At 36.4% G+C, this 18640-nt stretch overlaps 1 protein-coding gene across 2 annotated transcripts; it reads left to right on the forward strand.

Moving 5' to 3' along the window:
- The first annotated feature begins 774 nt into the window (after window positions 1-774).
- On the forward strand, window positions 775-17416 carry LOC121408222 (serine/arginine repetitive matrix protein 1-like). Of its 2 annotated transcripts, XM_041599613.1 has the most exons (13): window positions 777-1068; window positions 2776-3524; window positions 5201-5236; window positions 5854-6067; window positions 7133-7257; window positions 7633-8016; window positions 8524-8741; window positions 10804-10894; window positions 12646-12654; window positions 14268-14375; window positions 14993-15205; window positions 16369-16532; window positions 16956-17416. In XM_041599613.1, exons 2-13 carry the CDS (start codon window positions 2898-2900, stop codon window positions 17089-17091), a joined length of 2325 nt encoding a protein of 774 aa, XP_041455547.1. In that variant the 5' UTR covers window positions 777-1068; window positions 2776-2897; the 3' UTR covers window positions 17092-17416. The 2 variants fall into 2 exon arrangements, with proteins under 2 accessions (XP_041455550.1, XP_041455547.1); XM_041599616.1 differs by lacking the exon at window positions 12646-12654 and having other exon boundaries at window positions 775-1068.
- Window positions 17417-18640: the final 1224 nt, after the last annotated feature.

Here is an 18640-nt window from a genome sequence, read left to right on the forward strand (position 1 = left end):
CACGAAGAAAAATAAGAAGCGAAATTATTTAAGAATAAGATAGTTACATACTTAAAGAGAACAGAGAAGGAGAGAGAGGGGGGGCCGGGGTCAAGAGAAACAATAGGAGAAATTGAAAGTAAGGAAAAGGACCTGGAAGAATATCCAATTCATTTGAATGAATGTGCTCTGTGTCTATCAGTGTGTGAGACAAGCATATATAGGTGGATCCAGCCCCCCCCCCCATTGGCGGAGCAAAAAAAAAAGAAAAAAAAACAAAGGAAAAAAGAGGAGAAAAGAAGAGGAGGAAGACGATTGAATAAAAGAAAAGATAAAACTGAGGGGAAGACTTTGAATAATAAGAAGAACCTTTCATGTCACTATATAAATTTTTCGCTAGCGCTGCACACTCGAATTTTGATTGGCGAGTTATGTATGTGTCAATATTAATTGATTACACAACAAACTAATAAAATCCCCTTTTCATGACAACAATTCTGGCTCGCGTTTAGCACTCGCATTAATTGTCACACGGTATGCACGTACTTATAATTAGAGCAAGACATTTCATTTGAAATTATGCATTTCTAAGTTGAGCTATCAAGTTCCAAGTTTACCCCCCCCCCCCCCGGTTTACCCCCACGTGAGATTCAGAGGACAAAGTGAAGGGTAATAAAACCGCAGGCTCGCCCACCGGTGCACCCCTACCAGATGAGTTCTCCCACACAAAGTATGCATACAACATACATAGCAACGCTGTAACAATAGCCCTCTCCAAGTAAACAATTTGGGCAGTTGGTCGTGATTCACCTGACCCATTGGATCACGATGTCACTTGTTGTCCTTGTTGAGATGATTGATTATTTGGATTAAGCCATGGACCTATTAGGCCTACATTAAACGCAAGTAAGACAGTCAACCATTGTTGCACTGTGGCATATCAGTGACATGACATTTGCAACTCGAGATTGTAAAAGCAACTGCACATAGATATCCATGCCAACGGCCAACAACCAAGATTTCTTGAAAGTTCTAGGCTGCGAGGATCCGTCCAAGGTGATGCGACGTACTTCGCCCGTAACTTCCGCGGTGAGAACGATCTCTCGATCGTAGTTATAGTGAATAATTCGTACTCTGATCTTTTCGGCATGCCATCTTTTAAAGTCGATCGTGAAGAATCTGTTTAACTGTTGTTATTGTGCTTTTGTTTAGCAGTCGTGTGTAAATTAACTTACCTGACTTTAATTGTAGGCCTAATTTGCTCTACGGTATTTATCTTTTATATGTAGATATCAAAACAAAAATGTATGAACCAGATAGATTGAAAATCTTACCTATAGATCTACTGTTAAGTTGATATAGATCTAGGTATTCTTTTTTAATGTAATTTGATGAGCGATGACATCCCTAGTCTAGAGAGTAAAAATCATTCACTTAGAGTAAGCACACATTAGCGAATGATTTTTACTCTCGAGGAGCCTGCTTTAATTATGATTGCCTACCAAAAATTTAAGTAAATTATAGGATATCATTTTTTTAAGAATATATAGTGCCACTGAAGATAAATGGCTGCAGCACACTCAAGGCAAGGGCATATGCCATGCCATACAGGGACATGGATTGTAATGTCAAGTCAGTTCACAGAACCTCCATAGATATTGCTGTCACATTTGAAACAATTTATCTTGAGGTTGTTTTTCAAATATAGATGTGATTAATGCATGAGTAGGCCTCTGCATGTACATACAGTAGATGCGCACGGCCAATATTGGAGACTGTCTCCAGTGTGGGAGATTATCTCCAATATCAGAGACTTTTGTAAAGAATTTGGGTATCCAATTTCAGAGACAGTCTCCAGTTTTGGAGACCAATTTCCTTTGTTTACATTTGCTGCAAAAGGATTACCTTGGCGGCAAATAAAAATGTGATAAGCAGATTCCTCATGAAAAATTACCCCTTTTCACAGTCTACTATAAAATTCACAGTCTACTTTTGTTTTGATAAAGATTTGTGTTGTCGATCACACACAAGTCAAAACAAATGGTCTTCTGACCTCAGTGATACATAATTTCAGGTGGAAAAAATCATGCTTTTGACTTTTGTTGGTGTTGTTTCTTTTGTCCTTTTGCAAAGCAAGTCTCAAATATGGGAGATTGTCTCCCACATAGTCTCCCATATTGGCTGTGCGCCTCTACTGACATCAACTTACTGCTAAGTCACACAATTTTTATGAATACATTTCAAGTTAGCTTTTACTTAAAGGTGAGGTTTACCCTAACAAACTAGACAGGCGCGGATCCTGGGGGGGGGGGCATAGAGAGCACGCCCCCCCCCCCTTGAGAGGAAAAATTAAAACTTGTAACGTAAAAATGCAATTGAAACCAATGTGTGCCCCCTCTTTTGAAATTGATGACTTTTTTTCTTGTCAAATTTTTTTGGTACAAAATTTAATGTGTGGCTGACTGTCACCCCCCCCCCGGATCCACCACGAAAAAGGGACATAAAGAGTCAATTATGAGGGAGGATACTATGTTTCTCTGCTTTTCAACAAATCAAATATCAGGTACATGTACATGTATGTGTCATCTACAAAATACATCTTAATCATATCTTAGTCACATTAAAAAGGATAAGGCCTACATGTATTCCTCATTTATATATAGCTCCGGGATATAACCAATCTCTCATATTCTGATAAGGATGTATGTGGGCCTGTTTAAATGGCTTTCAAAAGAAAAGGGGAAATTATGTTGTGTCTATTTTGTTTTAATTTCCAATAATTCCTTTTATTTACAGATGTGTAATCTTCAAATTTCATAACGGATACTTGAAGGCTTTGTGGTTCCTCGAACAATGTCTGGAGGTTTCACTTTTTATTATCAATGATGACCTTGCACTGACCTCTGGCCATTCCCACAATGCTCGATCCATCCCTTCCCTGGCTAGCCACTGGCTACCGCAACTTCAAGGAAAAGGAATTTTGCCGGCCACATTCAGCAACAGACTCTGCCCACCATAGATACCTGGAAAATGGCAGCAACCACCGGGAGCTACGCCCCACCACGCCTGCCCAGCACCAGCATCGGCGGGTCAAGAGTGCAACTTATGGGCGTGTCCACGGCGGCGCCCCCACAATCAAACACAGACTTTCGTCACGACCCCGTAGTGCTCGTTCTACTGAGAACTTCAAGAACGAGAAAGTGGGCTGTTATAACTTTTCACCCGAGACCATCCAAGCGTTAGCGAGACGGCCAAAGAGTGCATCTGCAGTGTTGCTGCGGCATCATAGACCTTCTGCAGCTCAAAATAAAAGCGTGACACAAGTTGAACGTTTTCACCACACCCAACAGCAGATTATTAGACAATATGAAAAAGTGACAGGAGAAGAAGTCCAGCATTCATGCGCCTTCTGTCCAGTTACATGTCGACCAACGTCAAGTAGTTCAAACAGGCCGACATCATCGACAGGGCTGCTGGCAGCTCACTTACCATCTCACCATGATAGGCGATACAACTGGACAAGGCCCAAGACAGCACCTACAACTGTAAGTCAACAAAGTATAATTCCAGAATAATTATGTTAGAAAGTGTTATTGGTTTGAGTTGCATTGAGCACCGGTAATACACTTCACATTTTGATAACCAAAGTTAAAAATTACTATGAAAATGTGGATATAAACATTTTTCTTAAAACAAAAACTCTGTTAATTCTAACAATCTGTGCAAATGTCTGCATCGCTCAAAACATTTATAAGCAGAGTAAACTAATGGCTCCATGTATGTAGGCTACATGTTAAGTACATCTTGCTGATATTGAGAAGAAACAATGGCTTTTTATATCATCTCATGATGTGTGCTCCTTTATTCCAGACCTACTTCATTTAATTCAAGTAAAATTGAATGGACTCTTTTTCATACATCATATAATCAGTTAGAAAAACAGAGAATACAATCCAATACAATTCTAATTTATGAATATAAAATCATACAATTTTATCTACATTTGAAAACTCGTTAAACAATTTAAAAAATAAAAGTATTCTCTCAAATGGATTTGATATGTTCTTCAAAATTTGGAGATTCTCTTTAAAAAAAATTAAAATCCAAAGTTAACCAAGAGAATATATCTTCTTTCCAGAGAACAACAAACAGTCCTGTTTTTCACCTTGTACTACAGTTTTAGTTACACAGTCAGATGATGGCTCATCTTGCAGAAACTGTAAATTCATGGTTAATGCAATGTGCAAACAAGCGCAAAATCAAATGACATGGTTAAGGTGATTGTAACAAACCTGTCTCTTTTGTACATGTACTCTATCTTTGATTCATTGTGTGGCATGTACTAAAGAGTTCTTTGTTTTAAAGTACTGGAAGAAACAATGGGTGTATAAGACCTTTACATGTACGAGAGCCAGTGCAGTGTGATTTTAGAATAAGCCAGGATGTACTAAAAGCGTAGTTGTGCTTGGTAAACTTCACTTGGCTGTGGTTGTTCACAGAGAGGCTAAACGGTTTTTACGCTGTCAAAATGTTTCGAAGTATAAAACATGTAAGTTGTGTCCATTAGTGGATCCTTCTTAAGTTTTTGAAGGGGCAAACATGGAAGTCATTCATTTAGTGTGTCTGCATAAGTGTGTTTTCTTTAAAAATGTTTTTTAGTTATCAAACATGCATATTGTTGTCATTTACATGAACCACCAGTAATGCATTTAAAGTTTTCCTATGAAGTGTTTTATGGCAGTGAAAACAATGGGAATGAGTTCAATTCTGATATCATGATAACACAATGTCTGAAGAATCAAGTGAGACCATGGAAGGTTTTACAATTTTGTGTTTAAAGAAATGTCACAAGCTTGTTCAAGTATTAAAAAAAATCAATATCTAGATTTTGACTTCTTGAAAAACTTTGTGAGAATGGTGACAATACACTTTCATGCATATGTTGCTTACTGATTAGTGAATGTAATGTGGACATCAGTTTAGCCTTAATTAGCTTTCAAAATACTGAAGTCAGGGTACCAAACTTCATGTACAGTGAAATAGTTTAATTGCTTAGCATGTCATAGGAGAGAAAGAGAAAAGATTAGATTCTTGTAGATCATAGCTAGGAATGTGATGTAGATAGAATCATTCGGAAGACAAGAAGAAAGAATGAAATAATCGGTTATGGAATGGATTTATCAGCAGTTGTTTTTCATTCATTGTTCAATTTTTTTTACAGAAACGAGAGGTGTCAAGTCTTCCCAGGCATAATAATGTAAGTATGCCATCAAATCAAATAATGATTTTCTAGCATAAACATCACACAGCGATTTTAAGCTTATTTTCAAGTACTAGTATAAATTTCACACAGCAATTTCAAAATTATTTTCAAGTATAAACGTCACACAGCAATTTTAAACTTATTTTCAAGTATAAGCATCACACAGGACACAGCGATTTTAAGCTTCTGCTAACTAGTTTGCTACATGTAATTCAAGTGATTAAGGGCTCTTGACCAATCATTTTATGTACTGTATGGGTCTATGGGAGTGTTGGAATGATAAAGAAATGTTCAGGGAAAGTGTTTCTCATTTAGTTTTATAAGGTGTACTCTTAGATTACAATTTCAATACAAGCACTGTGTAGAAAACTACCTATTATCCCTGCCCCCAAAGTTTCATGTCTAATATCAGAAGAGAATGTGTGATATAAGGATGAATCTTACATGTAGACTTTTATTCTACATACCGGTAATAATTTCATAGTGCTCCCACTTCCCAGAAAACACCTTAATAAAGGAAAGGTGTATTTTTTTTCCAAGGAAAATAGATGCGATAGGTGTAGTGTTATTTGTGCTATTACACCATTGTTTTTCAAATCTTTCTGCAATAGGTTCGAAGAGGGAGGGTACCATACTACACAAACTTTGTTTCCCAAATTCCCCTCCATCTACGAGACCGCACCCCATCTCCTCCACCTTCCAGAAGGAGACGGGCCTTCCAGGAAGAGTCACCATCTCAACCGGTAGTAGGTGATGAGGAAGAAGAGGTGTTGGAGGAAGTAGAAGATGATTTCTTGGAGGAGGACATCAACATTGAAGAAGATGGTAAGGTTATTTTTTTCACTCCTCTCTGTTGGTCTACCAATTTGTCATCTCTGTCTCTCTCCCTCTCTATTTTTATATTTGTCATTATTATGCTTGGATGTTAGTTATATTCCTTTCTTTGTTTGTAAATTCACTTGTATCAACTTACAGTACAGTCCGTTGCAAACATGAATATATTAAATGTAATCTACAGATAAAACCTAATAATGAATGTTTCTCTATCTAGTTGTACCTTTATTTTTTTTCTCTCCTCTTGATAGCTATCTCAATGATATCTCTCTTTACATCCTCATCTCTTACATTCTTTCTTGAACCCCATCTCCTTTATGGTATTCCCAAATACCAATGGATATGCAAAATCCTCTAAGCTGCTGTCATAACCTCAATACAATCAATAGATACCCACTATGTTCACAGTCTCATGTTATTTTGAATATTTCCACCTTCAATTTGTTTGTCTTTTCTGCATGATTTCTTATTACTGTTTGTGTTGGTACTTTACCATTCATATTTTTATCAAAGTAATTGACTGGTAGTTACTGTAACCCTAACTAGGCTTGGCATTTTTGGATGTTCTGTGGCCAGGGGGGGTTGAATCAACCCCCCTGAGATCTCGGCTGCCGATCGCGCGAGCACCGCAAAAATTTGCACGCTGGTAGTGTGCGATGTAATCTACAAGGCTGTATGGTAAAATTTTCCAAAATAATGAAATTTTATTTTATATGAATTAATTATGCTAATTTATGCATAAATCATACTTTTTGCTCTAATTCACTAAGTAAAGCTCCTAGAATGATAATTTTTGGTAAAAATATTCTTTGTAGCATTCTCAACAATCACAATAAAAAAATTATCATTTGAAAATCAATTTCTTATGTATTTTATTGTTTTATGTATTTCTTATGTATTTCTTTGTTTTTCAACCTTTTGTTTTTCTTTGTTTTTCCCCCTGAATTGTAGGAGTGTGATATGCAAGTATAATGAAGATACTCTGTCCTACATGTCTGATATGCTCTCGTATGAATTGATTTTCCTTGACATTTGATATTTTAAATATTTCTTTAGATATAGCAGAGCCAGTTGAGGAAGCACCCAGTCCACCCCCTCCCCCAGCCAAAGTGGAAGTAGAACCTAAGCTGGAGCCTCCATCAGAGGCGATGGAAGCCTGGAGTCCGGAAATACCAGCTCCAGTGAGTTTCAACAAATTCAAATTCAGAAGGAAATACTTTAAATGAGAAAATACAGTGTAAATATTGTCAGATTATGATGAAATGAAAAATTATCACTTTAGTCTTGGTATTTTAAAGCCACTGTTTATGAATATCATCTAATTATTGACACAGAATATCCTCTGAATTTTTCTTGTTAACCCTTTAAAATTGCACATGTTACTTTGACCTAAATCAGATGTCCATACTTTTTGTAGTGCATATTAGACGATATAGAATGGAAATGAAGCTTTGAAAAAATTCTTCCATTCGCTTTACGAAATATTTGTATTGAGTAGTAAATTTAAAATTTTGTTTGATGTAGATATAATTTTTAACTCTGTTCCCTTATTCCAGACACCAACTCCTTCAGGATCAAGAAGGAATTCTGAACTAGAGCCACCTGTGATAGAAAAACCCCCATCACCCATACCCAGCCCTCCTCCTTCCCCAATCCCACCGCTGCCACAAGAAAAGCCATCGCCCCCACCGCCAACCAAGTCCCCCACACCACCACCCCCAAAGAGCCCCTCTCCACCCCCCAAATCCCCTACCCCACCTCCACCAACAGTTGAACTATCTATAAAACCCCCCAGAGAGTGTGTCCATAAACCAAAGCCTCCTGTCCCGCCCTTGCCAAAGGTCAAGAAAGAGGTAAGGATAGAAGAGCCACCCAAGGATCCACCCAAAGAGAAGATAGTTGTGAAGAAGGAGAAAAAGCCCATTCAGATTGTGTCCAAGGTAAGACTAAGAGAAAAACAAACTTCATTTTCCTTATTGGTAATTTTAACACCATGTTCAATGTGTGTTTTGCTAAATATTGGACCAAGTATGTATCAAAAGTTGTTTATGTTTCCCTCCTTGATTATGATTTATTTTGGAAAATTAATGTAGATATGGGCAACTTGGCACTCCCTCCTGGTCCTTACAGCATTCTGGTGTATCATAAGATTTTCTGAGTCAAATTTCCCATAAGTTTAAAGAAATTTATGTAGTCCCAAATGATGACACTAACCATTGTAGGCTGTATTATGAAAAAAATGGATGAAGAGAACAATGGTAGGCTCCCCAGAACATCAATTTTTTCCAAAGGGTAGATAGCTCTGGGGAACTTTGATTTAAGTTATGCCTACTATTGTTCTCTTCATCCATTTCTTTCACAAAATATTTAAAAGAAAAAGAGTTGCCAAAGCTGCTGTGCATGTATAATTTCACACATTTATATATACCTACCATCTACTATTGCAGAGTCCGCCAGTGGAACTACCCGCACCTGTGCCTCTCAAACCATCTCTGAAGAAGTCTCCTTCTGAGCCCAAGATAGAAGTGACCCCACCAGTGAAGATGGAACCGCCTCCATTACCTACCCTAGAGCCTGAACCTGCTGTGGAACCCCCTGCCAAACCCTCTCCTAAGGAGGACACCAAGGTGGAGGAAGAGAAGGTGCCTGAGAAAACAGATGATGGGTAAGTCTTAGTGCTGCAAACTAGTACTGGGCCCCATCTTACAAAGAGTTACGATTGATCCAATCAGTCCTAACTCTATGAAAATCCATCAGTGTCATAATTTTTTCTACAGGAAATTTGCAAAATGTCCTTTGTAAACAAAGGAAAACACACCAAATTGTCAAGAAATCAATGAATTTTTGGATATATATTCATATCTAGAAATATTTTTGAGCAAACATCCATTTTATATGCTGGCTTTCCAGAGTTGATTCATTGGATCAATTACAACTCTTTGTAAGACAGGGCCCTGATTTTCGGTAATTATTGCAAAAAAAAATGAAAAGAATACTGAATAGTTTCATGCAAAATACAGATTTCCAAACTTTCAGTTTTATGTGTTGTCATATTGTATTTCTTTGAAAATACTGATTTACTCGCCAAAATACTGAAATGCTCTTGTTCAGGTTGGCAGCTGTGCTTATAAGGTGTAAGTATGAATAACTTTTGAGCTTTGATAAAAGTACACCAGCAGTATTGTAGAAAGGAAGGACGAGACAAGCATTCATTGATGAGCCCATGTAGTGGATTAGCGTCTTCGTATATCAATGCTTTCATTAAGTGATGACATTTTACAGTTGTAAGTGTTCTTATTTCTTTATAATGGTAACATGTAGTTTTATTATATACAGTGCGTCCCACAAAAAATGAAACAGAGATTTATCGATGATTTATCATAACTTAATCACAAATATAATAGACAAGTGACCTACCATTGTAAAGCTTAGAATCCCCTTTTTCATCTGAAATAACTTATTTATATAACTTTCATCTGAAATAGCTTATTATTATTATTCCTCATTCTTGCATGTGTGAGCAAAAACAATTTGAAGAAAGGATACCAAAAACTCATTTGGCGGGGGTATCTGAATTTAAAAAAGAAAATCACTTTACTATAAACTTCAATATCTGCTCTTTTATTTGATACCTTAATCACAGAAAATGGTCAAGAAGTAAAAAAGTTCTGTTCCCTCGAAACAATGCTTGTATTCCCATAATTTTATTAAATAAATGTGTTTTCACCGGTTTCCCACAAAAGCTATTGCACGGTTAACAAAAGACTTACTGCATGGCTAATTGTCAACTTAACAGAGTGTCGGGTGACTCGGACCGCTTTCAGTAACTCTTGAATTTTTGGTCCGCACCAGGCCCGCGCTAAATTAGTCCGCACCAAGCAATAAAAATTGCTTTCAGTAACTATAGCAGAGCCGCGCCACTTTTACGATCACCCATTCAAAAACTCGGGCACGTAAGGGCAAACTGTCATGGTAACTGAACACGCCATATACAGAGCGGAAGTGCTCCGTATTCGCTGAATATTCGCGCGGTAAATTTGATGTACACGCGATGCGGAGGCACGGCCAGAATTGTGTGACCTTTGACCGTGCGAGGAATTTTGGCCGGGGCCTGGTGCTGCTATCCGTTCATAAACTCTTTGGTCGGCGCCTGGTGCGGGCCTGGCGCTGATAAAAGCAGCACCAAAATAGCCCGCGCCATTCATAAACTCAAAATTTTACGACTTAGCCCGGGCCTGGCCCGGGCCAGCGAGTTACTGAAAGGGGTATTGGAATGCTAGCCTGTAAAACCTCTCCATTTTATAAAATTATTGAAATTCAAGCTTTATTTCAAATGAGCAGAACTTTTTTATTTCATGACCATTTTCTGCAAGTGAGGAATCAAATTAAAGAGCAGATATTGAACTTTCTAAAAATGTGGTTATCTTTTTGAACCCAGACACAGCCCGCCAAGTGACTTTTTGGTATCTCCTCTTCAAATTGTTTTTGCTCACTCATGCGTGAATGAGGAATAATCTAAGTAATTTCAGATGAAAGAGGAGATTCTAAGCTTTAAAGTGGTAGGTCACTTGTCTATTGTATTTGCGATTAAGTTATGATAAATCATTGATAAATCTTGGTTTCATTTTTTTGGGATGCACTGTATATCTCTACTGTTTTGATGTATTCAGTTAATCATAAACTGTGTTTAGATTTTCTCAAATGTCCATTGTATTCATTGGTTTTAGCTCTCCCAACACCGAGGATGTTGCAGAGAAGAAGAAGCTCGGCCCACCACCAACCAAGGTCAAGGTTGACATGTTTGGGATGGACCCTCAGGTATGAGCAGTTACTACAACCTTTGACCCTCAGATAACCATCTCTCTTCATTTCACATATGGATGTGTGGCATGAAACTTGCAATCAATTGCAAGTGAAGTTTTGGTCGAAATCATTCATAGGTCTTGCAATTCATTGATTGCAATTGAATTTCTTGCAGTACCCCCAAGTATTTTCAGATTCTTTTGAATGCACCAAACCTCTGGCAAGGTGTAGGCTGATGAAGAGTCTGCCATTAAAAGGTCCCTGGTGACAAACTTGTTTGTGATTGATCACAGATTGAAAAGTAGAAATTTAAGGTTGTATTCTGTAGATCCCTTCTTATATCTAGAATGTTATTAACATGTAGTTACTTCAATCAATATGCATGATGTACTTTCAAAATTAATCTGCATGACATACATGTAACTGAAGTTTAATCTTCTGAATACTTTCTGCATGTATGCTATTTCCAGAGTTAACATTTCTTGATTATTTTTTCGTTTATGGCTAAGCCAATCTATTTTTTAAATAGCTGGTAAAGTAAATATGACCTTTAACCCTATCTACATGTAGGCCGGGGTGTTTTGGGAGTTCATATGGCAGGGGATCTCGGCCGTCGATTGCGCAATTGCGCCGAAAATTGGCACGCAGGTTGTCTGGGACATAATCTGCAAAACTGTATAGTCATTTATTTTATGCAAATTGCTATTAAGTGATTATGCTAATTTATGCGTAATCAGTATATGAAATCATACTTTTTCCTATAACTCCTTTAATAAAGCTCTAAATGTTCTAACTTTTGATATAGAAACTCTTTGTGGTGTTCTTAGCAAGTGGACAAGAACAAAATTGCGATATTAAATCATTTCTTAAGTATTATATTGGTTTTTGCAATTTCTTATGTATTTCCTTGTTTTTTTACCTTTTGTTTTTCATTGTTTTTTCAATGAAATTTGTTGAGGACTCTTCCGAAATCATAAAATAAATACTTTTAGACCAGCAAAACTATAAATAATCATACATTTATGATTTTTGGTGGAAAATACAATTTGCATTGACTTTGTACACAAAATCATGTTTTTTGAGAAATTTTTGGTTTGACATGCACTTACATAATATTGTGTAATTTCGGAACCACGTACCCGGGTGACGCAAAATTGGTCTCAAAAGTTGCGCAAGACTTGAAAGTAAAAATTCAGCGAGCGGTGCGGTAAAAAATTTCAAACCGCGAAAATATTGCGCGGATCGTTGAGGGGGGCCTATGAGGCCCCCCCCCCCCGGCCTAGATAAGGTTAAATAGCTCAATAAAAGGGAGATGTACAATCCTGTACATGCATATAGACTAGGCCTAATATAGACAGTTATTGTCTATGTGTTATATGAGGATGGAAGTATGAATGTGCAGTGTTGATTGGAAGATTTATTGCATCTTTATTAGTTTTTCCCTTCAAAATTTTGTGTAAAATCTAATCTGGATTGTTTAAGCTCTTCATGGCATAATTATCAGTAATACATGTAGTTTACATTTTAGAGAATCTTGTGCAATATTTTCTAAGACCTTGCCATGGTACATGTAATTGTATGATCTAAAAAAAATCAATATTATTTGCATGATTGTAAAAGCATGATTGATCATATGGTAATGACCTAACATCTCTGCTTGAAATGTCTATTCTGTATGAAATCTTTTTATTTCCGATGTTTAACATTCTATTCCTGCTGTCTATTTTCTTTCTGAAATCTGTCCCTCTTTGTGGATGAATCAACAGTCTATAAAAGTATGTATGCATGATTTAAGTTTATACAGTTATTTACTAATACATGCAAAAAAACTTCCATTTCACCCTCCATCATAACCATTTTAACACTCCAGCATAGTGCCTGCACATTTATCATTGTTGGTTTTTTTTTTTGCTTTATAGATAGTACTGCACATACACATTTTATTCTGGTTTTTGTTTTTAATTGATTTTGGCTATTCTATTCAATTCTTTTTAATCTAAATTTTATTGTTCAAATTGCAACTTGATTTTAAAAAAACATGAAATATTTGACCCGCATATTAAACAAGGATATAGAGACCCAAGAGCTTCATGAAATCTTTATTTGGATAACGCTTTTACTTATCACGGACTCATGCCTTGCCTTGCCATAAAATGCAACTCGATATATTTAACTAGTCAGGAGTATAGTATGCAATTTTTTGGTCTTGTTGAACTCAGATGCAATTTCTTCAGTAATCATATAAATATATAAATTGTTTTATGATTTTTCATTAAGCTTTGCGTTACGGGACCCTGAAGACCCCATGCATCCTACAAAAATTATTCTGCTTTTAACTGGGATTAACCCCCATTTTCACCTTATTTGTCACTGGAACATCAAGGCTTTCTTTCTGTAATTTGCTGTTAGATCACCTGTTTGTCAAATAATAATGATTTAAAGATAAATCAGTCGAGGATCTGTCCAAAGTCTAGCTGTGTATTTCAACGAATGAACATGTCAAGGAAAGGCTTTTCATATCAGGCTTATTTTTGTGGAAGCTATGTTTTTTTTTCTGCTGAACTCTCTTTTTATATGAGAGGTCTTGTTGCCCAGTACAACTATACACAAAATCATAGGTGCACTTACTGGTAAATCACTATATATTCAGTAATTATTCATTCATGGTTCATTATTAGCCATTTGTCATGCACCACTCACCATTATTTTATCATTCTTTACAATGCTTTGCTTGTTGTGTGCCATTAAAAAAAGCGCTATGATATTTTACACATGAAGAGTCATAACAAACCTTTGTGTAGTGATATGTTCAGTACATGTATATGCTTTCCGTGATAGTTTTGTAATGAAAGAAGATAGAAATACTCACTAGTTGGTAACATTGCAAGTACAATACAGTCTATCCATTCAATTCTCACAAAGCATCTGAAACACAAAGCACTTCTTCTTAACCTTGATCCTATAGATTTCTATCAAATTCTTTGTCTATTTCTTTTCCATTAGTGCAGGCCACAAATAGAATGTGAATGCATTGTTCTTCCAACCATCTATTATTTCAATTTTGTCATCTGACCAATAAATTAAGCTTTTAAAAATAATTGATTGGTCTGACCCGAAGAGTAGTTGTGGGTATTACATTTTCTTGTAATTTATAAATAAACTTATTTGAAGTCCAATATATGCTTGCATTTTTCATGTTTGAAAAGGCCCAGCCAAGCTTTTTGAGTTATTGACAACAACCCTTCATCCAAATGTATTTACTAAATTCTAATAGGTAGCATAACGTTCAAGATGCCGGTGATTTGATGTATTCGAATTCTAACCATCTCAAATTATATTTTACCTTTTAAGTTCCCTAAAATAAATTTGAAGTTTTTCCATTTTTCAGCAATTACTTGACCTCCAGATGAGAGCGAAGCGGAAGGGTGGCAACCTCGATGATGAAAACGAACAGCCACGCCCAGATTTGGCTAGTCTACTGGAACCAACCAACCGGGTGAGTGGAAAAAAATATCACTATCAGTATTTTTTTGGTATTACCGTTTTATTCATCAGAAAACATGCAGTAGGAAAAAAAAAAAAACATCAGCTGCTGATAAAAATAATTGTTACACTTAAAGTAACACAAGAAATTTTAGGACACTGGATCAAGATGCACTGAGCTGAGTAACTGGGCATAATATGCTGAAAGGCAAAATGCTCCCACCCATTCCCAATCCAGGTGAATAGAATAGAATAAATGTTGTATTTTAATTTGATATGTGTTTCATAATGTAGTATTCATGACAATCAATGGGTTTTTTTGCATTTATAGAAGGAAAAAAACAATTAAATTGTTCATATGTCATATTCTGAATTACAGATGAAATAGTCTGTGTGGCATCATCAGTTCAATTTTTAGGATATTGTCTGTGATGTCTATATATAACTGTTTTATGATTTTTTATTTATACATGTTAATCTTTCTTTTTTCATGTTTGATTTTGTTGAAATTTTCAGTGTTGTGCATGCTTGATTTTTCTGTCTTTATTCACTTGTTCTTTACTTGGCTTTTGATTAGATTTTATTGTGTCAATGTTAAAAACTGTTGTGTGATTTGTTTTATCCATGCAGATGCTAAAGCAGAGTGACTGGTTGAGGGGCCGTATTGCCCTTTCTAGACGAGCAGCCAGGTTTGAACTTCCAATGGACGTGGGTGATTTGGCTGAAATGTCTCCTGTAGACTACCTTCGTAGGCACTGCATCATTAGTCAACGCAGGAGGGCGCTATATAAGAAAGCATTCGTGAAGGTCGATAAAGACAATGATGGGAAAATAAATCGAAAGGTATGATTTTTTGTTTATGATTCACTGTTGCAACTTTGTATTTTGAATACCCAAACCTGTATCTCTCTGGCTCATGAAGGTCATTCACTGTCTGATATTTTTTTGTGTTTAATGATTTGGCAACAATTTTTAAACTGATAATTCATTTAAAACATATCAGAAAAGGGATATGTGCTCCTTGAATGATGTTGAAACTGAAAAAGGGTTATATCATCATTGTGTTATAAAAGTTACAGAATTAAAATTAAATAAAACTTTTGTTGTGGTTTGTAAATGATTTTGTTCATTTCTTTATTTCAAATCTTAAATCCTGATCTCAAAGCATGTTGGTTCTATGTTATGATATTGTGGTCCTCAATTTAAAGATAAATTCCAGTTGTGGTAACGATTTCAAAATGAGTTCGTACAGAATCCAATGAAATGACCACCAAAGTAAAGTGTCTGTTTGTATAACTAAAAAATATGTGCCAAAGGATTCTGCAAGAAATTGTGTAATTGCTGAGAAATTTGCAAATAAGCACGGGATTCGAGTCAAGCTTCGGGCCGACATTGAGAGCAATAACAATTAACTGTCCCACGTGCGCTTATCTGCGTTGGTGATCTTCAGTGTGAACATTTTTCAGCGTAGATTTCAAGATTTCACAAAGTTCAGTTTATGTAACTGTACCAGATTTAGTTCCTCGATGATGTAGTGTAATCAGTGTTTACTGCAACTACGTTCATTTTACCTTTAAAGCTAATTTGATTTCTGATTTGTGTTTAGTATGACCTTAATTGTCATACTATCCCCTCGAATGGACTCAAAGCAGTTAGTCTCCTTGATAATTACAAATGTTTACATGCTTGCATTCTTATAAAGAGTGTCCTGTTGATTTAATGACTACTATGTTTTTACCCAATACAAGTGCTAAGGTAGGTGTCTCTCCAATTACACTTGACCATTTGCTTCATGATTGCATATCTTGCTACTCCATATTCTTCCATAAGATAATCTACATGAAGGAAGCTTTGTGTGTCATACACCTCGACTCTTTCCAGGCAGACGTCATTCCATCAATGGTCCATCAGTGTGCTGAAAAACATGTTCTTGTTTGCTTTAATAGCATTCAGGGATGGAAAACAACTCTATAATGGTACTCTCTATCTTTTATGTTCTTGTGCAGGAACTCGAGAAGGCAGTACTCGATGCTCTTGTAGACACCATCCAACCTGACAAGGTAGAGGTCGCTCTAGGTTACCTTGGTGCGGAGGGCGATGCAGTATTCAACTCTCGATTCTTTTCCACCTTCTGTGCACTTCTTGAGAGGCTTTACTACAGAGAGTTTACGTAAGTAGCCATCAAGTAGTGTACAGTCTCAAACTCCCTGGTTTGTTGATAAGTAGTTTGAATATTTGAAACTTATATGAGCTGAATGTGAATCTTGTACTGGAGGTTGTGTATGTGTTTTTCATGTTTCCCTGATATGGTAAGAAAGGCACAATGTTCAGCCATGTTTGGCAGCACCTTTCAACAGGCATGCAGGCCAGTTTCTTTGCCTCCAAAACCCCTTATTTCTCCATTGAGAAAAAAAAAATTGGGATCAGGGAAGGAATGTGAAATCCCACCATTGGCTTAGCTTAGCCACTAAAAGACAATGGTTAAAACATTTTTAAGCTACCCAATGCAAACATACATCTTAGCTTCTCTCTTTCTAAATATAGAAGTGTAATATATTTACTAATGTTTTCTTCATTTGTATGTTCCATTCAGGAAAGACGATGTCGTAGAAAAGACTGACACCAAGGAGAAGGAGATCCTAGAGGAAGCGGATTTTTCCGGTTTGGACTGGAAACTCCATGGCCAGTATGTAAACCCACCCCTGAAGGCACTTCTCTACATGCTGTGATAACAGGGGTTGTCTTCAAGGAGAGAGAGCTTTACCTCCAAACTAGTTCATACTAGGAGACCATCTTTTACAGAGTTGTGTTGGATGCAATCAAACTCAAGTAGAAGTTCATCTCAGTTCCTGTCTCTTAATCGCACAACTTGAGATCAGTCTCGGTTTGAATTTGATTTTGATTTCTGGCAGCTCTTAGAAGGCTGGTCACGGATTGCAGCTGAGTGTTCTGGTTCTAACTGGGTAAACCTATTTCTGATGAAATTGCCAGTTTGTGTTTACTACCTTGTAAACGTTGCCTTTTGTTTTGCAGCAGACAGTGATGCTGGAATGTTCTGATCAAGCAAAGGATTTGGGGCATGCTATGGTATGTGTATGTTAACGAATGATTCTCGCTGAAAACCTATGCCCACTCAGGATATTACGGTACCACTATCTGAAAAGGGGTATTTTCTGAGGCAAAAAATGCTCCTTTTGGAGATCTGCATATGAAATATGGGCCTCAAAACTAACTTAACCAGAACCTTGAGATGATTCTATTCTTCACATTGTTTTCACTTAAACACCCAATCATTATCCTAATTTCATAAGCTTACAGTTAAAGGGATGGTCCGGACCATTTTAAAGTTTAGCAATATTTTGTGAAAACAGTCGTCATGAATATGCATTAGATGGGCTGATGATGTCACATCCCCACTTGTTCTTTTGTATTTTATAATATGAAATTAGGTTTATTCAATTTTTTTCCTCCAAGAACTAGAAGGATCAGATTAACAACTGATTTAGTGCATTAGATATTTATTGCTGCAACTTATTTCATTATAAGGGGGACATATTATTCATACAAGTATGAAATAATGAAAAAATTATGATTTTATGTAATAACATAAGAAAACGGAAAGTGGGGATGTGACATCATGAGCCCACCTAATGAAGATTCATGACGACTGTTTTCACAAAATATTGCCTAACTTTAAACTTCAATAACTTTATTATTTGTTATTCAATTTTGATGAAATTTTTGGCATTTTGCTCAGTAAATTCTACTCTAAGTATTAAGATATAAATATTTTCAGCATGGACCATCCCTTTAAGTGGAAGTTGGCAGGAAAGATGGAAATAATCAGTCTCTTATATTTGAGAAGAATACACTGTATTATGAAAAAATGGTCCACTACAAAAGATCTTTAAAGAGAATGCTTTTAAATGCCCTTGCATGTATTGAAATTACAAAAAATAACAGTTGGCCAATGTGGGCATAGTCCCACACATGCTTATCTTTGTGCAGTGCATGCGACCTTTTGGATGAATTAAGTCAAATTATTATGATACAGCAAAACCTAGTTCTTCGGTGCATTATTGACAGCCTTTCAAATCACTTTAAAACAGTTTTCTCCTTGCTCATTAAAATTTACAAGCCAGAGCTAAAGTTTATTTTTTAACCCAAACCTGTAAAGAAATTGATTAGGCAGGGGCAGTTGTCGCAGGAGAGAGTGTAGGATTTCACTGGTGATACGATGATAGCTACCAATGATAACAAAATTAAACAAAGTTACCA

Source organism: Lytechinus variegatus, chromosome 2 (assembly GCF_018143015.1).
Source record: "Lytechinus variegatus isolate NC3 chromosome 2, Lvar_3.0, whole genome shotgun sequence".
Lineage (NCBI taxonomy): Eukaryota > Metazoa > Echinodermata > Echinoidea > Temnopleuroida > Toxopneustidae > Lytechinus > Lytechinus variegatus.

Coding starts and splice junctions, on each gene's coding strand:
- LOC121408222 (XM_041599613.1), top strand. CDS start 2,898: ATGCTCGATCCATCCCTTCCCTGGCTAGCCACTGGCTACCGCAACTTC. Junction 3,525..5,200: donor CCAAGACAGCACCTACAACT/GTAAGTCAACAA, acceptor TTTTTTTTACAG/AAACGAGAGGTGTCAAGTCT. Junction 14,376..14,992: donor TACTGGAACCAACCAACCGG/GTGAGTGGAAAA, acceptor TTATCCATGCAG/ATGCTAAAGCAGAGTGACTG.